General features: G+C 47.1%; 1 protein-coding gene across 5 annotated transcripts in view; it reads right to left on the reverse strand.

Annotated features, from left to right (window-relative positions):
* LOC143770262 (uncharacterized) overlaps nt 1-25,759 on the reverse strand; it is a 72,032-nt gene that overhangs the window by 20,774 nt on the left and 25,499 nt on the right. For 2 of the 5 annotated variants that reach the window (XR_013214583.1, XR_013214584.1), the window contains exons 1-2: nt 4,431-4,562; nt 1,887-1,990 (exon numbers count right to left, since the gene is read on the reverse strand). Coding sequence is in view for 2 of the 5 variants with exons in the window: in XM_077259729.1 (XP_077115844.1) it covers nt 1,887-1,990 (104 nt within the window). In the remaining 3 variants the exon portion in view is untranslated. Of the gene's footprint in view, nt 1-1,886; nt 1,991-4,430; nt 4,563-4,689; nt 4,770-25,759 lie in introns of those variants that run through there. The other 3 variants (XM_077259729.1, XM_077259728.1, XR_013214582.1) reach the window with 2 other exon arrangements.

The following is a 25,759-nucleotide window of genomic DNA, read 5'->3' on the forward strand; positions in this document are numbered from 1 at the left end:
GTTATAAGGTCACTATGTCTCACACCTTCTTCAGGTCATTTAGGTGAGCAGCAAGTTCTCCCTCACTTCATAGGAGCATCTTCCACTTTCGCGGACACCCTACAGCGCCTGCAATCTTAAAGGAACAGCCTATAAAAAGACCACCCTTTTTAAGATTGTGATGGTTTTGCTAATGTACTAGGTGATTCTGTGTTTGCGAAAGCCACCGGCACAATAATTGGGCAGCATCTTATCTCTGTATCGGCTGTTAAAATTCCTTTTCTCCACTGACATTATCTGTAGGGAGAATCGGGGATGTCTCCATACAAAATATATCATCTGACAATACATCTAATTTGTTTGCCTTAAAGCTCTAACATGTTATTTGTGAATCAATCCATAAGAAATACATGTTATTGACAAATAATTTACTCCAATGCCAGACCTAAATTAAAGGGAATCTGTCAAAAGGTTTTTGCTCGGTAATCTGAGAACAGCATGATGTAGGGGCAAAGACCCTGATTTTGGCGATGTGTCACTTACTGGGCTGCTTGATGCAGTTTTGATAAAATCCCTGATTTTTTTGCTGTAGATCTAGCATAGCTCGAATGCTGAGCCCTGTATAACCCCGCCCACACCACTGACTGGCAGCTTTTGTGTACACTGTGCACAGCTGCCAATCAGTGGTGAGGGCGGGGTTAAACAGATTAGCTGGACTGCCTGGCACGCGACACCCAGTATTAATCTCCTGCTGATAAAACACTAATTGTATTAAAACTACAGGAATCTGCTGAGAAAGTGACACGTTATTGGAATAAAGTTCTCTGCACCTACATCATGCTCCTCTCAGATTACAAAGCAAAAAACAGAATTCTTTTAAAGAGAAGCTATAATTAGAAATTGTTTTTTAATCAGGTTTTTATGTTAAATGTATTAAACATAAATAATAATAAAAATCTTGCAGTTCTCACATTGGCCACTGGGGCTTTCTTAGACTCTAACTTCCTGTTATTTCAGGAAACAACACATGTACATTAGCCACAATAGTCAGAATCCAACCCAATTGAAGCATCTAATGAGTGTGTGCAAAGGTCATTGTGAAGGGAGGCAGAGCAGGGTCAGCTGCGACATGGCCTATTGTGATTGGTGATTGGTGGATCCTGTGCTATCAGCTGTGTATAGAGGTATTATCTGTCACTGTAATCTCGCCTCTGATGATAAGAAACCTGCTGAAACCTCTACCTGAGAGGACAGGAAGCATGAAACTAAAAAAAAAAGCCCTAGTGTCCAGTTTGAAAATTGCAGGATTACAATTTTTAAAAAAATAAATATCATGATATGAAAAAAATTGACAAAAAAAGAAAAAAGACCCTAAAAAAACAACATGTTACACAAAAACTTTATTTAAACAATAGATAATTTTCTTAATAATAGTAACAAATAGCCAAACACATTTGTATTACGATTGATCCTTTACTTGCAGGAAAAAAAGAAATTCTATGTGTCGAAACACATTTTTGTGAACTGTCCCTTTAAGAAATAATAATTACGCACTTTTTAGGCTCTTTTAAAGTTTTTCTTTGTGCATTGAAGAGCCCTATTACAAGTTCTATCAGTGCCAAAGTCTAGTTAATGTGTACCAAGTTTCTGCTTGCAGTGCTAGACTTGCTACATTCCAGGTACATTGCATACGCATTCCACCCCCCTCCCCGGTTGTTCTAACTTTTATTTGTACAAGTTTCGGTTTTTTTCTGTCCCCCTGAGGAATGTGAGCTTTTAGTAGGGGGCTGGGGAGCTCTAAAAAAAAAAAGAAGAAAAATTGGCATTTTTTTTCGGTTAAAAAAAGGAAAAATAGTAGAGACATCCCCTTCCCTTTATGAGTGTTATCTTACTGGGTGCCAAATTACCTTATATCCCCGAAGCGGTAACAGCGAGACCTTGTAATGTAGCAGAGACCTGCAAAATAAACCACCTGCCCGAAGAAAGACATGAGATCATCTGGCCTGTAAAACTGAACAAAACAGAACAAAATGTTATTAGGATCAGCGGCCATTACCACATTTAGAAGGAATTTTTGCAATAATAAACAGCACGATGCTTGTGGAAGTAGAAAAATAGTTTCCTCTTAAGGTGAATGTATACAATAGAGGAATGTAGGACAGAATGTACTTTTTGGAAGGACTGGAAAAACCATCCGCCATGTATAGGGTTTGTGCAGAGGATTGGACATGTTGGATTTCAGCATGCCTGATCCTTCTTGGTTTATTGTCCCCCTTCTTTAAGAACATATGTAGGCTTAGCTCATCTAAAAGGCATATGCATGGAGGACTTTGAGCAAGTTATGTAAAGAGTATGGTCACGTTTAGACCCCATCCATAAGCCAAAACGGGGCTGCTACTAGCCGCTTTTACCCATTTGCCTTGTACTATTACAAATGCAATATGGCGGCTGGAGCTTCTGTTTGCAATATCAATTAGATTCCGGAGTGCCGTGTATAAAATGGGGTTTTCATGATGACATAACCCCTATAAGAAATACAATCAACCCTTCTTTTATCTCTCTGGGGGGTGCACACTGATACTACAGCAGAGGTCCGAGAAATGTCAAGCCACTACTTGTGTTATAGCTAAAGAAGAGAGCCAGCACACTACTAGTAATATACAAATAAATTTTTAAATTGGTGTATCAATAAAGTTTTCCTATTTTTACCAATTATTAGTGGTGTGCAATTATATAGAGTGGTGCCAGTGGCGTAACTACAAAGTTATGGGCCCCGGTGCGAACTTCCAAATGGGGCCCCCCCCCTACCCCCCCACCTTCCCCCGCCCCCGCAACCCCCCCACCTTCCCCCGCCCCGCTTCCCCTAGATACGCCTCGGACTGTTGCAGGAATCTCCTGCACTGCAACATGGTGTTGGGTGCCAGCACAGCCCGCACAGTGGTATATCCAGCACAGCCCGCACAGTGGTATATCCAGCACAGCCCGCACAGTGGTATATCCAGCACAGCCCTCACAGTGGTATATCCAGCACAGCCCTCACAGTGGTATATCCAGCACAGACCGCACAGTGGTATATCCAGCACAGACCGCACAGGGATATATCCAGCACAGCCCTCACAGTGGTATATCCAGCACAGACCGCACAGTGGTATATCCAGCACAGACCGCACAGTGGTATATACAGCACAGCCCTCACAGTGGTATATCCAGCACAGACCGCACAGTGGTATATCCAGCACAGCCCTCACAGTGGTATATCCAGCACAGACCGCACAGTGGTATATCCAGCACAGCCCGCACAGTGTTATATACAGCAGAGCCCGCACAGTGGTATATAGAGCACAGCCCGCACAGTGTTATATACAGCAGAGCCCGCACAGGGATATATACAGCAGAGCCCGCACAGGGATATATACAGCACAGCCCCCACAGGGGTATATACAGCAGAGCCCGCACAGGGATATATACAGCACAGCCAGCACAGGGGTATATACAGCACAGCCCGCACAGTGGTATATAGAGCACAGCCCGCACAGTGGTATATACAGCAGAGCCCACACAGGGATATATACAGCAGAGCCCGCACAGTGGTATATACAGCAGAGCCCGCACAGGGGTATATAGAGCACAGCCCGCACAGTGGTATATACAGCAGAGCCCGCACAGTGGTATATACAGCAGAGCCCGCACAGTGGTATATACAGCAGAGCCCGCACAGGGATATATACAGCAGAGCCCGTACAGGGATATATACAGCAGAGCCCGTACAGGGATATATACAGCACAGCCCCCACAGGGGTATATACAGCACAGCCCGCACAGGGGTATATAGAGCACAGCCCGCACAGGGGTATATACAGCACAGCCCGCACAGGGGTATATACAGCAGAGCCCGCACAGGGGTATATAGAGCACAGCCCACATCTCATCTCATCCCCCCCCCCCGATAATGGCCCCACAGTCCGGTTAAAAAGAAAAAAAAAAAAAAAACTCTCCTCACCTTTACTTTTGCCCGCGCTGCTCCTGGCGGCTGCAGTCTGCCCTGGACACTGCAGGTGCGCGATGATATGACGTCATCGCGCACCCGCAGTGTACTGTCAGAGGCAGAGCGGGGAATGATGGGAGAGGAAGCGTCAGGTGACGCTCTCTCCTCCCATCATTGCATTGAACTATACCGGTGTCATAGACGCCGGTATAGTTAAATGCGGCGGCGGCGGCGGCACTGGGGGGGTTCCGGGGGAGGAACAGTGCAGCGGCCCACTACTGGCATCGGCTCTTCTGGCATTTGCCAGAAGTGCCCGATGGCCAGCCTGGCCCTGCTCAGACCTGCCGGCCCGGGGCCCCTGACCTGCGGGGCCCGGTCGCAATGGCGACCGCTGCGACCGCGGTAGTTACGCCCCTGAGTGGTGCTGTTCTCTTTCGTCTGCTGTTACTTGTGTTATAGGGCTCACCTGATGGGGTGGATTCTCTAAGCTGTAGGCCAAAGGCAATGGCACAGCGGCAGGACCAGGACATGGATCAGTGAGGACCAAGACAGCAGGAAGACAAGCAGAGTAGAAAACACCAGAGGACAGAAGCAGGAGTGTGCACCCACATGGGAATTGTTAATGTACAGTCAGTTCAGGGCTTGCAGCAAATAAATAGTTAAAGACAGATGGTCCTTGGGCAGCATTGATGAACAGGGAAAAAAGTGGGATTTTTGGTTCTTACCGTAAAATCTCTTTCTTGGAGCCTTCATTGGGTGACACAGGTAACCATGGGTGTATGCTGCTGTCACTAGGAGGCTGACACTATGCAAATAAAGAAGAAGTAGCTCCTCCCCGGCAGTATACACCCTCCGACAGGCACCAGGCAACTCGGTGCAAAAGCAGTAGTAGGAACAGGTAATATAAAACTCAACCTATGTACCAACCCACAACAACGGCCCGTGGGCCAACACGGTACAACTCCAAGGGAGTTCTTTCTCGCTTCATTGGGGGACACAGGTAACCATGGGACGTCCAAAAGCAGTCCCTAGGGCGGGATATTCTGCAGAAAAAGAGGAGTTTGGTCGGCCGGTGAGAAACCGCGGCCTGCAGTACCTTCCTACCCAGGCTTGCGTCCGCAGAAGCCTGAGTATGCACCTTGTAGAACTTGACAAAGGTGTGAATAGATGACCACGTTGCGGCCTTGCAAACCTGCGAGGCCGAAGCTTGGTGACGAACTGCCCAGGAAGCTCCCACAGCCCGGGTAGAGTGAGCCTTCACCCCCGAAGGGGGCCGTTTGTCTTGGACACGGTATGCCTCCAGAACCGCCGAACGGATCCAACGAGCAATTGTGGACTTGGAGGCAGGGAGCCCTTTCGCCGCCTTTCCGAGACGATGAACAGAGGATCGGCCTGACGAAAAGAGGCAGTTCTGGAGAGATAAATCCGGATAGCCCTGACCACATCCAACTTGTGAAGAGATTTCTCCAAGGGATGAACCGGGGAAGGGCACAAGGAAGGGAGGACAATGTCCTCATTGATGTGAAAAGCCAAAACTACCTTTGGTAGAAAAGAAGGAACCGGACGAAGAACCACCTTGTCCTGATGCAGGACTAGAAAGGGAGAATGACAGGATAATGCCGCCAGCTCCGACACTCTTCTAATGGAGGTGATGGCGACCAAAAAGGCTACCTTCCAGGATAGAAGAGAGAAGGAAATGTCCTGAATTGGTTCAAAGGGCGCACGCTGGAGGGCGTCGAACACGAGGTTGAAATCCCAAGGCTCGACAGGAGGACGATAAGGGGGAGCTATATGAGCGACCCCCTGGATAAAGGTCCTCACCTGAGGAAGGGAGGCCAGTTCCCTTTGAAAAAGGATGGACAGAGCGGAAATCTGACCCTTCAAGGTGCTAAGGGAAAGACCTGAGTCTAGACCCGCTTGAAGGAAACTGAGAAGGGATGGAAGGGAAAAGGTCATAGGAAACAGACTGTTGTCCTGACACCACCGGAAAAAGACCTTCCAACATCTGTGGTAAATACGCGAGGAAGCCGGTTTTCTCGCTCTTATCATAGTCTGGATGACGCTATGAGAAAAACCCACGTCCTTCAGGACCGTGGCCTTAACGGCCATACCGTTAAATTCAGAGACCGAGAATTCGGGTGGAAGAGGGGCCTCTGCGAAAGAAGGTCCGGACGATCCGGAAGCCTCCACGGGACGTCCAATAGCATGTTCACCAGTTCCGCATACCAGGCCCTGCGAGGCCAATCTGGAGCTACCAAGAGTACGGGGACCCCTTCCGTCTTGATCTTTTTTACGACCCTTGGGATCAAGGGGAGGGGTGGGAACAGATAGGGCATCTGGAACTGGGCCCACGAGATCACGAGAGCATCACATCCGACGGCCATCAGATCCCGAGATCTGGAGAGGTACTGGGGAACCTTGTGGTTTGCCCAGGAGGCCATTAAGTCGACGTCTGGGATGCCCCACCGCTGGCAAATCTGGCTGAAGATTGAGGGAAGAAGAGACCACTCGCCCGCCACGATGCCCTGGTGACTTAGAAAGTCGGCTTCCCAATTGTCCACCTCTGGGATGTGGACATCTGACAGAGAGGGAACGTGACCCTCCGCCCAACGCAGAATTTTTGCCACTTCCGTCATGACTTGTCTGCTGCGAGTCCCTCCCTGATGGTTTATGTTGGCCACGGCTGTGGCATTGTCCGACTGAATGCGGACCGGTTTTCCTGAAAGGAGAGACTCCCAGCGGATGAGGGCTAGGAAGATGGCTCTGATTTCCAAGAGGTTGATAGGGAGGCACGCCTCCTGAGCAGTCCAGCGGCCCTGGGCCGTGAGGTGGAGAAAAACCGCTCCCCAACCTTGGAGGCTGGCGTTGGTGGTGATAACCTGCCAGCAGGGAGGGAGAAATGATCTCCCGAGCAGAATGGAGGTGGACAGCGTCCACCAAGAGAGAGACTGCTTCACTTTGGGAGAGAGATGAAACTGGTGATCCAGGGAAAGTGGGTTCCTGCCCCAGGCAGACAGAAGGGCCAGCTGGAGGGGATGAGAGTGGAACTGGGCATAGGGGACCGCTTCGATAGAAGCGACCATTTTCCCCAGAACCCTCATGGCGAGGCGGAGAGACAGAGGATTCGGGTCCTTTAGTGCTCTGACACCCCGACGAAGAGAAAGGAACTTCTCCTTGGGGAGAAAGACCTGAGCCTGAGAGGTGTCGAATTCCATGCCCAGGAACTCCAGACGCTGAGTTGGAATCAAGGAAGAGTTGGAATCAAGAAGCGTGTCCAGAGTAAGCTGGAGGCTCTGGCTGCAATCCCGACGGGATGGACCCTTGATCAAGAGGTCGTCGAGGTATGGGATTACCAGAATCGCCTTTGAACACAGAATGGCCATGACAGCTGCCATGACCTTCGTAAAGACCCTGGGCGCAGATGCCAGACCAAAAGGGAGAGCCGTGAACTGATAATGATGTTCTTGGATCGCGAACTGGAGGAATTTCTGATGCTGTACGCAAATAGGAACGTGAAGGTACGCATCCCGGATGTCCACGGAACACAGAAACTCGCCCGGTTCCATGGACGCGACCACAGAGCGAAGAGATTCCATCCTGAAGCGCCGAATCCGGAGGTGGCGGTTCAACTGCTTGAGATCCAAAATTGGACGGAGAGAGCCGTCCTTTTTTGGAACCACGAACAGGTTTAAGTAAAAACCCGAAAACTGCTCGCGACAAGGCACTGGAACTATGACTCCTGAGGCGAGGAGTGAATCGACGGCCTGGAGAAGCCCTGGGAGATGAGAGGGCTGTTTGGGAGGACGAGAGAGCAGGAAACGACATCCTGGGGGTGAAGAAAATTCTATCTTGTAGCCTGACGTGACGATCTCCCTGACCCAGGCGTCGTCGACTACCGATAGCCAAACTTCTGAGAACAGAAGAAGCCGGCCTCCCACCCTGGAGCGATTTCCAGATGGGGGCGACCCGTCATTCATTAGAAAACCTGTGGCCCCGAGATCCAGATGGTTTGCGGGGTGGCTCTTAGCTCTCCAGCGTGGGGGAGGCCTGAAAGAAGGCTTCCTTCGGTCCCCTTGCGAGGAAGAAAGGTTCTGGTTGGGGTTTCCTGTGGAAGCGAAGGACCGAAAGGGACGAAAGGACTGGGGGCCCCTCCTGTCTTACCACCCGTAGCGTCCCGAGATCATTTGATCCAGCTGCGTGCCGAAGAGTCTAGAACCCTGGAAGGGCAGACCAGTGAGGGATTTTTTAGAAGCGGGATCCGCGTTCCACACTTTTAGCCAAAGAATCCGGCGAATGGCTACAATGTTGCTGTTAGCCCGAGTCAAGCAGGCCGCTGCATCAAGGGAGGCATTCATGAGGTACTTACCCGCAAGAGAAATCTGATCCGCTAAATCAGACAGTTCCTCAGCAGGAGCAGAGACCAAAATGCCTCTGCGCAGGGTTTTGGCCCAGGCTGACACAGCCTTGGCTACCCAGGACAAGGCTAAACTAGGGCAGAGGGAGGCTCCGGAGGCCTCAAAAACTGATTATGCTAATGCCTCGATTTGTCTGTCCGTGGGGTCCTTAAGGGAAGCCGCGTCCGGAATAGACAGAACCGACTGAGAGAATAGCCTGGACACAGGCGGGTCGACCTTAGGAGACTCGGACCATTTGTTGACAAGGTCAGAGTGAAAAGGGTATAACACGTCTAGCCGTTTCCTGCCAGGGAAACGTTTGCCAGGGTTTTCCCAGTGTGTAGAGGTAGTGTTGTCGAACTCCCTGTGATTAGGAAAAACCCTAGAGGGAAGTTTAATCCGTTTGAACGCAACGGGAACGTCCTGAGAGCTTGCCTCATCTTCCTTAAATTTAAGCGTCTGAATAATAGCTGAAATAAGGCTATCGACCATATCCTGTGTTCCAGAAGTCTGATCTGCATCCGAGTCAGATTCCGACTGAGAGGTTAGGTCAGACCCGACGTCCGCCTGCGAGGAAGGAAAACGGGCAGATAGGGGAATCCCGGTGTGGTCCGGGGAATTAGAAGAGGATCTAGATAAGGTCCTTTTTCTGTCTCTTTTGTCCAGTCTGCCTCTGTGAGGGTCTTGGACAGGTGCGAGCGAATCGCCGTGTGAGGCGTTCGTGGCACTGGTGGCATTAGAGAGAAGCGGGATACGTTCAAGTGCCTGGACCAGTGACTGAGACACCTTAGTCAGGTGAGACACTGATTGAGACATTGCAACAGCCCAATCCGGGGGAGGGGGGGTGCACTCATCCCGAGACCTAGGAGCTTCCTGAGAGGCTGACATGATGGGAGGAACGCAGGACGGGCAGAAAGGAGAAGACTGACCTGAGGCCCATTTTTTCTTACAGAGGGCGCAGGCGTAATGGATGACCGTAGTGGCAAAGGCCGGAGTGGGGTCGGACATAGGTAGAGATATTACCTTGTCAAGGTGCGGAGAAGAACTGCAGGGAGGAGTAGAGCCCGAGAGAGCAGTAGCGCTGAGCCTGCTGACAGGACAGTGACAGCGGAAGCCGCAGAAGTCTGTGCCTGTGTCCCCCGAGATCCTTCTGTCCCACGCGGTGAGGAGACACTGGCAGGAAGAGGAAGTCGGCTAAAGAGCGCGGGAACAGCGCGACGCTGTGGGCGTGCACAAGCGCCGAAGGGGGGAGCAGAAGAAACGCCCCCGAGAGCACTGGACTCCTGGCCGCGGTGATGCAGGGCGCCGCAAGGGGGCGTGGTCATCTGGGGGCTGAAAGAATGAAAAAAATGGCGGGTGCGCGCACCCGCAGGTTTGAATTAAAAAGGGGAAAAGAATGCCTGCCATGCGGCGATAGCGACACAAGAACAAGGCACTACAGCCCACTCCCCTATTAAACAGAGGCCCTGGTAAGAGATCGCTTGCAGGGCGGGAGGGGGTAGGGGGGGCCCAGTACATGTTGCTTGAAGATTCCCTACCTGAAGTTGAGGAACACATCAGGATCCCTTGTCAGAGTAGAGGGTTCTGGAAGAGGTCCTCCTTCCCGCGCCACGAACTCCGGCACAGAAGACGGCGTCGACCCCTAAACAGGGGGAAGAGGGTCACTGGAAGTGACCACTGTCTATTTCTCAGCCCACTCCGAGGAGAGGGATGAGGAGGGGTAATGGGCAGGACTGGCCACCGAGGAAAGGTCACCCTGAACACCCAAATGGGTGACAGGGGACAAAGTCCTGCCCAACGGGTCCGAGAGGGTGCGATGTGGGTGATACCACACTGCTCTCTCGGTCACTCAAAGTGGGGAAAGCAGGGTGAGAAAACTGCACCCTGTTACCCTGAAGAAAGTATCTGAAAAAGAAAGGGGGAAATGATTAATAACACATAACAAATCCCTGTAAAAGAAATGCGGATCTGGGGTTAGATCCAGGTCCGCCTCCTACAGATGGAGCGCCCCCACACCGCCGCAGGGCCGAGGGGTACCCGGAGCCGGGCCTCTAGGTCTCAGTCCTGGGGTTGTCACGGTGGCTAGACCCGGTCCGTGGCCCTGTCCGTCAGTGGGGGGACGTCCGGTGAAGTAGGTGCTGTTAACGGTGGTGTAGCGGTGCAGTTGTGGGGTGCAGATCGCGGTAAATAACAAGGACACCAGGTTGCAGTCTCTTTACCTCTTTACTGGAGATCTCTTGGTCCTCAGTCCGGAATCTGGCCCACCAGGCTGCGCAAGTCCGGCCGGTCCAATGGCACCTCCAGAGTTCTCCTCACAGGTGGAAATCAGTGCCTTCCTTCTTAGCGCTGTGTGTTGTAGTCCTTCCCTGCTGTGCTCACGGAAAGTACCCCACAACTGTTGTGTCTGTTTCTTAAGTTCCCTCACAACTCGATTAGATGTTCCTCTCTTATTCCGTCCCTCCCTGGTATTCAGGTTGGAACGGCACCCGTTTGTCAGGTAGGCCTGGAGTTCTTCCGGGACCCTAGAGACGCCCCTCTCCCGCAATTGCCCCCCAAGACTTCATAGGTGATATGTGGTAGACAGCCCGCCTGAGACTGACTGTCCTGCCGCTGTTTGGAGTATGGCTTAAAGCTGTATATTATTCCACTCCCTCGGCGTTCCGGCCACCGGTAATGCGCCTCAGCAAGGTGCTGCCTCTTTCAACAAAACCCCTGCTGGTATTCTCCGTCTGCTTGATCTCGTTTCTCACTCAGCACAATCTATCTCGCTTCTAGTCCTTTCTTGGGCACCGCCGCTATGCTGAGCAGGCACGGTCCCGTTACGTTCTTTCCAATGCCAAGCCTCTGCCAGGGTCCCACCCCTGGCAGAGACCCTACTGTCTCTTCCTCCACAACACCCTCTCTCACTAGGTGTTGCTTCGTTCAATCCAGTCAGCGTTCTCTCTAACTTCCTGCCTGACCCCCAGTTTACCCACTATGGTGGGGAGTGGCCTAATGAATAGCACCCTTAGCTCCCCCCGGAGGCCCAGCTGTGAAACATATTGGTGTCTGTGATACCTGATTGGAGGAACTCCTTCAGTGCCATCGAACGCACCATGGCTCCCCTTAGTGGCGGAGCCACAGTACTGCAACGACCAGGACTCTGGGGCGCTGCACTCCCCCCTGGTTAAACACAGTACTCCGGGACTGGGAAGAAAACAACAATACAGGTTAGCAAAAAGACATACAAATTTGTTGAGTGCAAAACAATAAGCATACTTGAACAGGCTTCCCTTTATGGGAGGTGAGGACACTTTAACGTTACAAAACATAATCAAATATCATAGCAACAGGCTACAATTTACTCTCATTACCCAACCGGGTATTCTACTAAGTGCAAATGCTGGAACAATAAATTAACATTGCCTTTAAGAAACATACACTCTTAGTTTATCAAAGGCCTTCCTATAATCACATTACAGGGCAAGGTAACTCTTCATTCTCCTACTTTTGAACCTGCAGGACCGCCTGTCCCTATGGCACCAGACCTACTGCCTCTCCTTTCTTTTACAGGACCGCCCCGTTCAGCCAGGGCCTACTGCCTTTCTCTACTATACATAGTATAGACATAACATTCCTTTCAGTTTGAGAACATGGAGCCCACTCTGCCTGGCTCCTATAAGGACTCACTCACTAACCCCTACGGGTCTACTTTCTGTCCTTAGTAACGAACTAACTTTCTATGGGGACGCAGGGTTTACCTTCTATCCTCACCTTCATTATTACTTTCTTACGTTTCTATCCATGCAGAACTCTAGTCCACCTCAACAGGCTTTCTGCATCTTTCCTTTTGAAGAACATTATTCAAACTTCACATTTCAAACATATTAAACACATATAACTTTTCATGTAAAACGGTTACATTTCTTGCAAAGCATCATCATGACATTACTGTTCGGAAACAGTATCACTTTCCAAGTTCAATTCTAACCTCCCCTTTAAGAGGAGATCAAGTCTCTCTGAGGTAGCTCTTCTTCTCAGCCTACCAGTCCATACCAGAGCTCCGGAATGGCATCTTCGCAAAGTGTCTTTAACTAAAACCAGTAGGAAGCATCTTTAAGAAGGTGCAAACTATTTACAGGAAAGTTTGAATCATGCACAGTCCATGATTACTGCAGTTTGTGTAACTTTGTGCAAAACTTCTGGAAAACAACAATAGTGACCCCGGGTCAACAAAGGGGTCACCTTTTAAAGTTTACCCTGGACGGGTTTAGCAGCAACAGGAACAAAAGAACAAACAGTAACTATTTACATTTTCAGGTTTCCGAGGTTTACTCTTTTTCAGGCGTCTCGGGCTCCTGCCCCCCAACCACCGTGGTGCCAGCGTCCGCGGTTCGAACGTGAAGATGAACTCGACTGGCCAACTCGGTGGCCGCAACCAGGCGCACCGTTGCGATGGTGACAAGATCGGGTGCTCCTGGGACCAGGTCCGAGGCGGTAAGGGTCACGGCTCCAGACATACACCGCCGAACATTCCGTGCACACCACCCGAGCGGGTTCTGGTGGCGGCTGTAGGTCACCGAATCCCCCTTTTGCAATGGTTCTCCACTTCGGCCACAGCAGGGAGCCCTCACGTTACAGTGCGCAACAAAAACGTCAGTATCCAATCCTGGCTCGTGTATGAGGCCCCACCCTCTTCTTGCATGGTAGGCCAACACAGTGCCCCGCCTTGTCACGTCTCTGTCATCCCATGCCGGAGGGGATTGTTGTGTTCTCGATGGACCCATTGGCTCGGCCTCTTTCCACTGTAGAATCAAACACTGTCTATATTGTTCCCACGTAAGCACCGCAAGAGTGGACCCGTTCTCCTGGGATCCATCTGTCCCAACCCAGGGGCTGTCCCACCGAAGAACTACTCCATCTAGACTCACATCCACGGGCTCTCCCACTCTAGTCGACAGCGGTGGCACCATCCTCCCCAGGTCACCAGGGGATAACACCATTAACCCTGCCGAGAAGGGTCGCCCTTTACTGAGATGGAGGTGGGTCGTGGAAGCGGACTCGTGAGGGGGAGCAGGGGCGTCTTCCGTACCTACGCCTGATGTGGTTCCACCGATGTCGATCCGGTCCGCTGACAAGAACGCTGGAGTCGGCTGCTGCTCGGACCGCGGCTCTTCCGATGCGGCCCCCGAACGCTGCTCCGCTCGCTGTGGTTCCTCCTCCTCTAACTCCGAGGTCAGGATTGGTGGACGTAGCTCCGCTGTCAGGTCCGCAGGCTCCTGGTCCGTCTCTGGTGAAGGAGGGCAGGCCGGGATCGCTCCTTCCTTGCTCAGGCACTCGCTGCTCATCATCGCTGCCTGATAGTCGGTGGCAGTGCATGCACCTGACTCCGCCATTTCTCCGAGGTCGGGCTTCTCCATCTCCTGCTTCCCGCTGTTGCAAATCAGGAGGTTGTCCTCTGCCTTGGGGCAGGTCATCTCCTTGCAGCCCGAAGCGCAGAGGGCGGTATCCATTTCTCGCGCCATTCTGGTAGTCTCCTCCCATAGCACTCCCTCCTTCTTCTCCAAAGTAGCAATGGCGGCGGCTTTTGGCGGGAACTTCTATTGGTCAATGGTAGCACACAGTCTCTCGATAAAGCTACAGTTCATGCACAACAAATCACAGTCTCTAGGCACACATGACCTGATTCTTCAGGCTTAAGTAGATCCTGTTCGTGACGCCAAGTTGGAGCGCCCCCACACCGCCGCAGGGCCGAGGGGTACCCGGAGCCGGGCCTCTAGGTCTCAGTCCTGGGGTTGTCACGGTGGCTAGACCCGGTCCGTGGCCCTGTCCGTCAGTGGGGGGACGTCCGGTGAAGTAGGTGCTGTTAACGGTGGTGTAGCGGTGCAGTTGTGGGGTGCAGGTCGCGGTAAATAACAAGGACACCAGGTTGCAGTCTCTTTACCTCTTTACTGGAGATCTCTTGGTCCTCAGTCCGGAATCTGGCCCACCAGGCTGCGCAAGTCCGGCCGGTCCAATGGCACCTCCAGAGTTCTCCTCACAGGTGGAAATCAGTGCCTTCCTTCTTAGCGCTGTGTGTTGTAGTCCTTCCCTGCTGTGCTCACGGAAAGTACCCCACAACTGTTGTGTCTGTTTCTTAAGTTCCCTCACAACTCGATTAGATGTTCCTCTCTTATTCCGTCCCTCCCTGGTATTCAGGTTGGAACGGCACCCGTTTGTCAGGTAGGCCTGGAGTTCTTCCGGGACCCTAGAGACGCCCCTCTCCCGCAATTGCCCCCCAAGACTTCATAGGTGATATGTGGTAGACAGCCCGCCTGAGACTGACTGTCCTGCCGCTGTTTGGAGTATGGCTTAAAGCTGTATATTATTCCACTCCCTCGGCGTTCCGGCCACCGGTAATGCGCCTCAGCAAGGTGCTGCCTCTTTCAACAAAACCCCTGCTGGTATTCTCCGTCTGCTTGATCTCGTTTCTCACTCAGCACAATCTATCTCGCTTCTAGTCCTTTCTTGGGCACCGCCGCTATGCTGAGCAGGCACGGTCCCGTTACGTTCTTTCCAATGCCAAGCCTCTGCCAGGGTCCCACCCCTGGCAGAGACCCTACTGTCTCTTCCTCCACAACACCCTCTCTCACTAGGTGTTGCTTCGTTCAATCCAGTCAGCGTTCTCTCTAACTTCCTGCCTGACCCCCAGTTTACCCACTATGGTGGGGAGTGGCCTAATGAATAGCACCCTTAGCTCCCCCCGGAGGCCCAGCTGTGAAACATATTGGTGTCTGTGATACCTGATTGGAGGAACTCCTTCAGTGCCATCGAACGCACCATGGCTCCCCTTAGTGGCGGAGCCACAGTACTGCAACGACCAGGACTCTGGGGCGCTGCACAGACACTAAGCAAAAACTGAGTTGCCTGGTGCCTGTCGGAGGGTATATACTGCGGGGAGGAGTTACTTCTTTATTTGCATAGTGTCAGCCTCCTAGTGACAGCAGCATACACCCACGGTTACCTGTGTCCCCCAATGAAGCGAGAAAGGAAGAATATTTGCTTGTAAAGAAACTGTTGCTGCAGGGTTTGTAGTGTGAACAACAACAGTGAAGAGTTGGTTTTGCTTACAGCAGATGAAGCGTTGATCAGCAGGTCTTAGGGTACCGTCTCACAGTGGCACTTTTGTCGCTACGACGGTACGATCCATGACGTTCCAGTGATATCCATACGATATCGCTGTGTCTGACACGCAGCAGCGATCAGGGACCCTGCTGAGAATCGTACGTCGTAGCAGATCGTTTGGAACTTTATTTCGTCGCTGGATCTCCCGCTGTCATCGCTGGATCGGTGTGTGTGACGTCACCGCTGTGCTCTGCTTTCACTTTACGGCCGGCACTCAGTCAGTGCGGGAAGCAGACGGCGAGGGACCTGACGGACACCGGAATGTGAGTATGTACGTTTTTGGTTTTTTTTACATTTACGATGGTAACCAGGGTAAACATCGGGTTACTAAGCGCGGCCCTGCGCTTAGTAACCCGATGTTTACCCTGGTTATCCGGGGACTTCGGCATCGTTGGTCGCTGGAGAGCTGTCTGTGTGACAGCTCCCCAGCGACCACACAACGACTTACCAACGATCACGGCCAGGTCGTATCGCTGGTCGTGATCATTGGTAAATCGTTTTGTGTAACGGTACCCTTAGCCAGAAAGTAATTGCACATAATAGAAAAACAAGCAGATGTTTGCTGAAGACAGAGATGATTAGCCGGCTGACAGAACTGAATGGTGAGGCAAACTCCAAAGCACGTAGTAGCCGAATACTTAGGCACATAAATCTAACTGAGTCGGCCTTTAAAGGCCTAGGTTGATGATGTCACGTAAGATAGCCAGGGTACTTATATGAAGGCTTGCAGCAAAGGTCCTAACATTAGGGAAGCCCGGCTGAATCTAGTCCTCCTCCAGCTCACCAAATCCGGAGACTAATGTGCAGCACCCATGCTCTTCACTTTTTATTTAAATTAAGGTCCTTGTAGCGTGACTGTGCCTACAAATAAGGGTGCGCCTGGAAGGAAAAGGGATAGAGGGGAAAGCTCACAGCGTCTGGCCAAAGCCCCATCGATATCTGAGGAACAGAGGATGCTCCTACTGGAAAGATACACACTCAGACTTTCAACCTTTTTTCCACCCCAAAAAAATCCCCTTTAAATCTCCCCTTACATATTTCCTTTTTTTTAAATTGTTCCACTAACTAAACACCTATATTACTACTTTCTTTAGTAAAATCGTCCTGAGAGTACACCAGTGATGTCATGCTGATTGACAGCAGACTCTTCCCAGTTAGACAGTCAATCAGCATGACGTCTGCAGTGACACCTCGTTGACAGAGCAGTGTGGAAGAGAAGCTGCTGCTCTGTCAACATGAAGTCAGTGGAAACCACTGCAATGCCAGCAGGGGCGGTCTGTGACCATTCTGTGCCGAAACAGATCGGCGCCGGGCACAACAGGCAGGTAGTTAGCAATTACTTGCCTGTTAGTACTTAGGCACATTGTTAAAAAAAAGTCAAGTATAACAGCTTTAATGGGTACTGCTCATGTCCAATAGTCCCCGTGGTTCACAATCCTTATTAGCAGCCTTTCAGCAATATGTCTCCCTCTGCAGTTGTACAGGGAGAGCTCTGCATCACTGGAAAAAATGCAAATAAGCATTCAAACTCAGTCTAACTAAAAGCCACAACCTCTTTTGCCAGAAAATAAAATATCAGAAAAAAATTCTGAATACTAGGAAATAAATAATGAGCTAAAAAAATAAATTCCTGTAAAAAAAAAAAAAAAAAAGTTTACGAAGAACAAAATTGTGCACTTTTTGATTATGAGAATGTAGGTGGCGCTGTTGCACAGTCGCAGTAAAACTTGGCGAAAGCAGTTTTCAGATTCTTGTACTTGGCTGTAAGACGGCAGGCAGATCTAAGCATTCAGCTCCAGTGCTGGCCCGATCTGTGTCCAGTTTTTATAAATGGAACAGACAAAGGTAAACTTAGAACTGATAATTAATATTAATATGTATAAGAGATGAAAAATTGTGATCCTGAACAAAAAGTATAGAACTAACCATTTAACCCTTTAAAGCAAAGTCCAGTACATGTACGCAATTGCGGGAGTACCTGTGTGTGGCCAGAGCTCAGGTGCTGAGAACATGTGGTACATAGCCCTCATCTGTGTCTATAAGCAGCAACTGGAGCTGAGCGCCGATCGCTGCTATTAACCACTTACATGCTGCTATCAATAATTTAAATGATTAAAAATAAATTCCAAAAAATAATCACTCGAGTTCCATCAGGTCTGCTAGATAGGAGAAGGTAAAAAGATATAAAAAAAAAACAACTTTTTTTTTTTAGACCAAACTGATAAATTAAAAAAAAAAGGAATAAAATAACGGAATTGCTTTACAAAAATGGATAAAAAAACTTTTCGAAATGGAAAACATTCACATCAAAGCCTTGTAAGACTGACACGTTTCTAGCGCAACAATAAAGCCCAAACTCATAGTCAAATCCTCTATCAAACTCGGATGAAGCTCTGATCCAAATGATTGATGAAATATGTTACTTTTTTGTTTGTTTGCTGCATTTTTGCTTTGTTTTCTATCTTCCTTCTTGCACATTTACAGACGAGATGATTCCTTCCATAACCCACGCATCACGTTCCCGTCTTTCTCAGCAACGCTTACATGAAAGCCTCCGTCAGCGATTCCGCGTCTTTGTTAATGACATGAATAAATAAAATCTCTGCGCTGCACATTCGTTCTATGAAATTAATTATGTGCAAAAAAAAAAAAAAAAGACAAAAAATGCTCCTATCATCTAGATCACTTGGCTCCGGCACAATATGTGGTCTTCATTAATGGAATGATTAATCTATGAAATCCACATGTTATTATGTAACGCTTCATCCTGGGTCGTCTTCTCTTATTTATCTCTTTTATTAGGGAGCTACTAATGCAATTAACACAATATTATCCCTAAAGGGGAAAAATACAATGGAGGCTGGGTAATGTTGGCGATTAGAGGGAGAATGGAGAGGGTCAGACGATGTAGGCAGCTGTCTTGGGCACTAATAATTGAGATCTAAGGGAAATGCGGAGTTAATTAAATGAATAATTGTCCTTCCGCCATCATGCTGAATTCCCAAGACTAGTGATGAGCAAATGTGCTCGGGTAAGGTATCAGTATCTTCATCTCTTAGCTTGAGTGGGTAGATGGAAGTATAAGAATCTCTCCTTCTCTCTCTGGGGGACCCCTCCTGTCTTGCATTACAAAGACAACCCATTCATCCGAAGGTGTAATTCTCCATTTCTCCTGCGGGGTTGCTAGAGTAAAATTGAACAGTCCATCAGATTACAGCTGATTGATAGAGGTCCCAGCTGGAGGACACTTTGCTATCGGGCTTTTGTCATACAGGTGTTCTCCGAAGTTGAGAACCCATTTGATGCAATTAGGCAGAATTTTTTTCAGTTTTTTTTATTTTTTAGTTGAGTTTTTTGGTACAGACCTGTGAAAATTGGAACTGACTGCCCATGAGAGTGGAGAAATCTGCTTCTGTCAAGTTGACATCCAATAATATGCCCATAATAGAGCCAACAAGGGTTTTTTTCACCCAACTTTTTGAAACTAGGTTATGTGGTGGGGCTATTTTTAATAAAATGCATTCATTTGGGGCTAATAATCATTTCTGCAATTGGGTTTTTCTAAAAATGTTGCACCGTTTCCCTTCTATAGCCTCTGTGTAGCACTGTGTTTTGCTGACTGCAATGTGAGTTAACTGAGAACCCATCAGTGAGCTTCCTATGATGGTCTGATGGGAAGTGTAACTTCTTTTTGTCTTTTTCTGAGCTGGTCTCAGCTGATTTATCACTATAGACCGCATTAAAGTTGAATGTGCTGGGAAACAAAAATCCTGTAAAAGCCAGAAACGGTGCAAAATTTTTAATGAAAAACCAAATTGCAAAAATTATTTGAGTCCAAAATACATGTATTTAGAGAGGTATTCCCATTTCCAAGACCCTATCCTATCCTAATAATATAATAATATTAGCAAATACCTCCCATTAGAAAAGTAGTATAGTTCTTCTGATTTGCTATGTCTCTTTCCTCATGTTTCGGCATTGCAGGACCTTACGTATCCATGGTTATGACCACTGATATAGTGACAGTTAGCTAGTTGCTAGTGGTCATTACTATAGATAGCAAAGGTCCTGCACATGAGGAAAGAGACATAGCTAATCAGAAGAACTATACTATATTTCTAATGGGAGGTAATTGCTAATATTATTATTATAACACATACTACATATTGGGATAGGTTCTTATATTGTGCACATTTCCATTGGGAGTGGACTATAGTCATCAATCAGCAGCGATCCCTCTGCAGAGCGCCATGTATAATGTATCCGCTAATGGTGCATATTTGATGAATTCGTCGGTATGAAAAGATGCATTGTACTCACTGATCCATCTTGTATTCCTGTACATCTGTGCATCCGCCAGCACGTGCCATATGGCTTGTCAAGTCGGCGGTAACTAATCTGATGGATCCCGGAGTTTATCTATCCGTCATTGAAACAATTCTGCTTCCTTCCTCTTAACATTCTATATATATATATATATATATATATAAATTCCTTTAATCCAGCATCAATAGGACCGGATAAGAGTCGGATTATCAAATTGTCTTTTTAACAACCATTTTAAAGCAGAAGTTGCTTGATCATTTTTATATTTAGGTTTTTTAAAATTTATTTATTTATAGTAATTTTTTTTTATAATTATTTATAGTGAGTTTTTGATGTTGCAGATATGCAAAATAATTAACTTGCATTTTTTTTTCAAAAATACGCAAAAAAAATCACTAAAAATTCCTCATGGGAGCAGAGCCTTAAAAAGAAGCCTGAATACACGAACAAGTCATTTTTATGTAGGAATGAATATGTTGATTTTTTTTGAATATTTTTAGAATGGATTTTTTTCCCCAGCGTTTCAGAAAAAGATGCAACGTGAACAAATCCAATAACTCAAAAACTGCAGCCAGAGAAGCTTTCTTTCCGTTTTTCACATATGTGTTCCATCCGTGTTATTTAACAAATAGAACATGTGCCCATTATAGTCCATGGGGTTCGTTCACATATTCGGGGGGATGGATTTGCGGACTGATGCGGTTTTGATGCGTATCACAGATCTAAGTCATTAATGGAAACATCTGTCCATTTTTTTTACTGTTTAATGGGAAGGAAAAACTTGACTTTTTGGGGGTTTTTTGCATAAAAGGAAAAACCCCATGTCACCCTTCTGGCAAAAAAGGACACAGAGACGAAAAAAATGGCTGAAAATTGGACCCAAACTGTCCACTTTTGCATATAAGAAAAACAATGTCTGAAGTCGTCCACATTGATTCTCTCCATCTCTTTCCTCCACTTATTATTGCAGTGGTACCAAGTGGCGCGCCCGGCCTATGTGTTACCCTTTCACCCACAGTCACAAACTTTACGGTTCCTCTTTTACAAAGTTGCCCGGTTTGGCTGTTGGCGTCGGATCCAGCCGGTGCCAGCTGTTGGGAGTCTGTTCTGGTTGTACATTGTTGCCTTGAAGGCCAGAGCTGCTCTTCTCTTTCAGAGCTGGTTATTACCGGAAAGCTGTGCAAACAAAAAGAATGTTGCGGGAGGGGAAGCAGGGGTGTAGCTGCAGGCAAAAATCACCTGCACTGGAAACCGCTGCTGCACAACACCTGTCTGATATTAGTCCTCTCTACTCGGAGCTTTGGGGAATTTCAGAAATTTTAATCCAATAATGTGTACGATTAAAAAAAAGGAAGGACTGAATTGTGAAAATGTAAGATTTCCAGGATTTCCATACTAGCGTAGGGCACTATTCATACAGGCTGACTACAAAATTGGATCCCACACGGATCCGATTTTTATGGATAGACTTCTGTTATAAACCTATGCTCCGGAATGATTGACAGTTTGGACTAGTGGTATGGTCAAGCCGCTGGCCTAAATTGCGCACTCTCCAATGACACAGCTTTGCCCCGGAGGGGCGCCAGCTTCAGAGCAGCGCTTTCAAGTTCTGTTGGAAGCGCTGCACTCCTTACATAGCGGACCATAAATCCGCAGGTTGATCCACTGGTCTTACATTGGTTTTATTGTTGTTTCTTTTTATGTGCGTTTTTGGAACAAAGAAATCACATAAAAAAACTCAAGAATAAGTGGCGAACATCGGCGTGGATTTTAGATTCAGATTTCAGTTTAGAAATCTGTTCAAAAAATCCAAATCGACATTTAGAAACCTGTGCATAAAATCCAAATCCACATTTAGAAATCTGTGCATAAAATCCAAATCCACATTTAGAAACCTGTGCATAAAATCCAAATCCACATTTAGAAATCTGTGCATAAAATCCAAATCCACATTTATAAATCTGTGCATAAAATCCAAATCCACATTTATAAATCTGTGCATAAAAGCCAAATACACATTTATAAATCTGTGCATAAATCCAAATTCACATTTAGAAATCTGTGCATAAAATCCAAATCCACATTTATAAATCTGTGCATAAAATCCAAATCCACATTTAGAAATCTGCACATAAATCCAAATTCACATTTAGAAATCTGTGCACAAAAATCCAAATCCACATTTAGAAATCTGTGCATAAAATCCAAATCCACATCTAGAAATCTGGGCATAAAATCCAAATACACATTTAGAAATCTGTGCATAAAATCCAAATCCATATTTAGAAAACTGTGCATAAAATCCAAATCCACATTTAGAAATCTGTGCATAAAATCCAAATACACATTTAGAAACCTGTGCATAAAATCCAAATCCACATTTAGAAATCTGTGCATAAAATCCAAATTCACATTTAGAAATCTGTGCATAAAATCAAAATACTGAAAAAATGTGAACCTTGTTTTAATATCTTTATTCATCCTGGGAGAGACTGGAGGTTGCCACATAACATAGCCACCGCTAATGTCAGGAGGAAAAAGAAATAGGATTAAGTGTGATCAAATATAATTTTGGAGGCCAAAATGCCCACTGGACAGATGTGTCTTCTGTTCACCATTTACCTGAAGCCATTGCAGTAAATAGAGAAACATTTATCATAATTCCTGCGATGTATCACTTATTAGGGTTTGTTTTGTTGTTCAATAAAATCAGTGTTTTATCAGCAGGAGATTATCACTACAGGACTAGGTGTTACATGCCTGCTAGTCCAACCACGCCCCCAGCACTGATTCTGTACAGTGTACACAGAAAGCAGCCAATCAGTGGTGTGGGTGGGGTTTTACACAGCTCTGCATTCTGAGCTCTGCAGAGAAAACAATGATTGTCTCACAGCTGCTGCATCCAGTAAACTAAGTGATATATTGCTGGAATCAGGCTCTCTGTCCCTACATTATGCTGCTGTCAGATTAGATAGCAAAAACCTGCTGAAAGATTGCTTTTAATAACCGGCACATGGAACATGGAAATCAAAAGACTGGACATTTTTATTTATTTCTATGGGAGAATTTTTTAGGCATGCTCTATGACCTGTGCAGATGTCAGTGCACAGGGAGGGTGGAGGACGTGAATTATATAGTGTGTGTGAATGGTGGACCCTGAGTTACCTAAATTTAGGTGATTGATGTCTGCCATTTTTATCCTGTCTGTGATCATAATTACTGCTGACAAGTCATCTCTACATAATATTAGGCTCAGTGGCCAAAAGGAAAACTAACTATAAAAAATAAATAAAATGAATAATAATAATAATAATAATAATAATAAATAATTGGTTAAAAAATATATTATTTAAACAATAGGTCGTTTTCTGATGACATCTTCCTTTTAATTACAGAAAACTATCTGACCTTATAAAAGGGAATTAGGCAAAGAAGACATTTGGGAATTAAGTAATAATTTTGATTTTCCCATCTAAGAAAAAAAAATGATTGACAGCTCTTCTTCCCCAAAGAAAGGGAAGCAGCTGGGCTTCAGATGCTTTGTTCAGTTTAACTGGGGTTAAAATAGATCTCTGTGAGCCCTCGGTGGTAATATTTAGGGCCAAGATGGGAAGGACACAGGGAAATTGTCATCGGTGCTGGTCCATCCCGCAGTAATGGAAAGGCCGGGGAGCGTGGTCAACTCCTTCCACAGCGATGCAGGCAGCACGATACAAGTCCATGGGTGGTATCTGGTACCGCAGATCATCCCCCTTCAAGTGACAAGTGCTGAGCTGCCATACTCCCCACAACCTGCGGACAGATGTGGCGCCATTTCTGAAAGCCAAGCTTGTCTTTCTCATCCTGTACAATCCCTGGAAGACTCTTTCTAGTAATTGCAGCCACACAGGCTCGATAGGGAGTCGATAGTATTAAATTCCTCCCTCACATAAATGGAGTTATACAACTTTCTACCTTCCACTTTCATTTAAAAAATACATTTCTTGATTACACCCCGAGGCTGAAAACTTGTACAGAGCGAATACTACAGCTCAGAAGTCGTGAATCTGATACCTAAACAGCACAAATCTCTGATAGTCTGCTACAATGTATCAGTATAAAGTCCAGGATGGTACAATGTAGCAGTGCCGGTACAATGTATCAGTATGAAGCCCAGGATGGTACAATGTATCAGTGCCAGTACAGTGTATCAGTATGAAGTCCAGTATGTTACAATGTAGCAGTGCCAGTACAATGTATCAGTATGAAGTCCAGGCTGGTACAATGTAGCAGTGCCAGTACAATGTATTAGTATGAAGCCCAGGATGTTACAATGTAGCAGTGACAGTACAATGTATCAGTATAAAGTCCAGGATGATACAATGTAGCAGTGCCGGTACAATGTATTAGTATAAAGTCCAGGATGATACAATGTAGCAGTGCCGGTACAATGTATTAGTATAAAGTCCGGGCTGGTACAATGTAGCAGTGACAGTACAATATACAGTGCCTACAAGTAGTATTCAACCCCCTGCAGATTTAGCAGGTTTAATAAGATGCAAATAAGTTAGAGCCTTCAAACTTCAAACAAGAGCAGGATTTATTAACAGATGCATAAATCTTACAAACCAAAAAGTTTTGTTGCTCAGTTAAATTTTTATAAATTTTAAACATAAAAGTGTGGGTCAATTATTATTCAACCCCTAGGTTTAATATTTTGTGGAATAACCTTTGTTTGCAATTACAGCTAATAATCGTCTTTTATAAGACCTGATCAGGCCGGCACAGGTCTCTGGAGTTATCTTGGCCCACTCCTCCATGCAGATCTTCTCCAAGTTATCTAGGTTATTTGGGTGTCTCATGTGGACTTTAATCTTGAGCTCCTTCCACAAGTTTTCAATTGGGTTAAGGTCAGGAGACTGACTAGGCCACTGCAACACCTTGATTTTTTGCCTCTTGAACCAGGCTTTGGTTTTCTTGGCTGTGTGCTTTGGGTCGTTGTCTTGTTGGAAGATGAAATGACGACCCATCTTAAGATCCTTGATGGAGGAGCGGAGGTTCTTGGCCAAAATCTCCAGGTAGGCCGTGCTATCCATCTTCCCATGGATGCGGACCAGATGGCCAGGCCCCTTGGCTGAGAAACAGCCCCACAGCATGATGCTGCCACCACCATGCTTGACTGTAGGGATGGTATTCTTGGGGTCATATGCAGTGCCATCCAGTCTCCAAACGTCATGTGTGTGGTTGGCACCAAAGATCTCGATCTTGGTCTCATCAGACCAGAGAACCTTGAACCAGTCAGTCTCAGAGTCCTCCAAGTGATCATGAGCAAACTGTAGACGAGCCTTGACATGACGCTTTGAACGGAGACCATTGCGGTGGAGTACGTTACTTATGGTATTCACTGAAACCAATGTCCCCACTGCCATGAGATCTTCCCGGAGCTCCTTCCTTGTTGTCCTTGGGTTAGCCTTGACTCTTCAGACAAGCCTGGCCTCGGCACGGGAGGAAACTTTCAAAGGCTGTCCAGGCCATGGAAGGCTAACAGTAGTTCCATAAGCCTTCCACTTCCGGATGATGCACCCAACAGTGGAGACAGGTAGGCCCAACTCCTTGGAAAGGGTTTTTTACCCCTTGCCAGCCTTGTGACCCTCCACGATCTTGTCTCTGATGGCCTTGGAATGCTCCTTTGTCTTTCCCATGTTGACCATGTATGAGTGCTGTTCACAAGTTTGGGGAGGGTCTTAAATAGTCAGAAAAGGCTGGAAAAAGAGATAATTAATCCAAACATGTGAAGCTCATTGTTCTTTGTGCCTGAACTACTTCTTAATACTTTAGGGGAACCAAACAGAATTGTGGTGGGTTGAGGGGTTGAATAATAAATGACCCTCTGAAAAGACTTTTCACAATTTAAAAAAAAAAATAAACAAAGAAATAACATTCTTTTTTGCTG

Source organism: Ranitomeya variabilis, chromosome 4, assembly GCF_051348905.1.
Source record: "Ranitomeya variabilis isolate aRanVar5 chromosome 4, aRanVar5.hap1, whole genome shotgun sequence".
NCBI lineage: Eukaryota > Metazoa > Chordata > Amphibia > Anura > Dendrobatidae > Ranitomeya > Ranitomeya variabilis.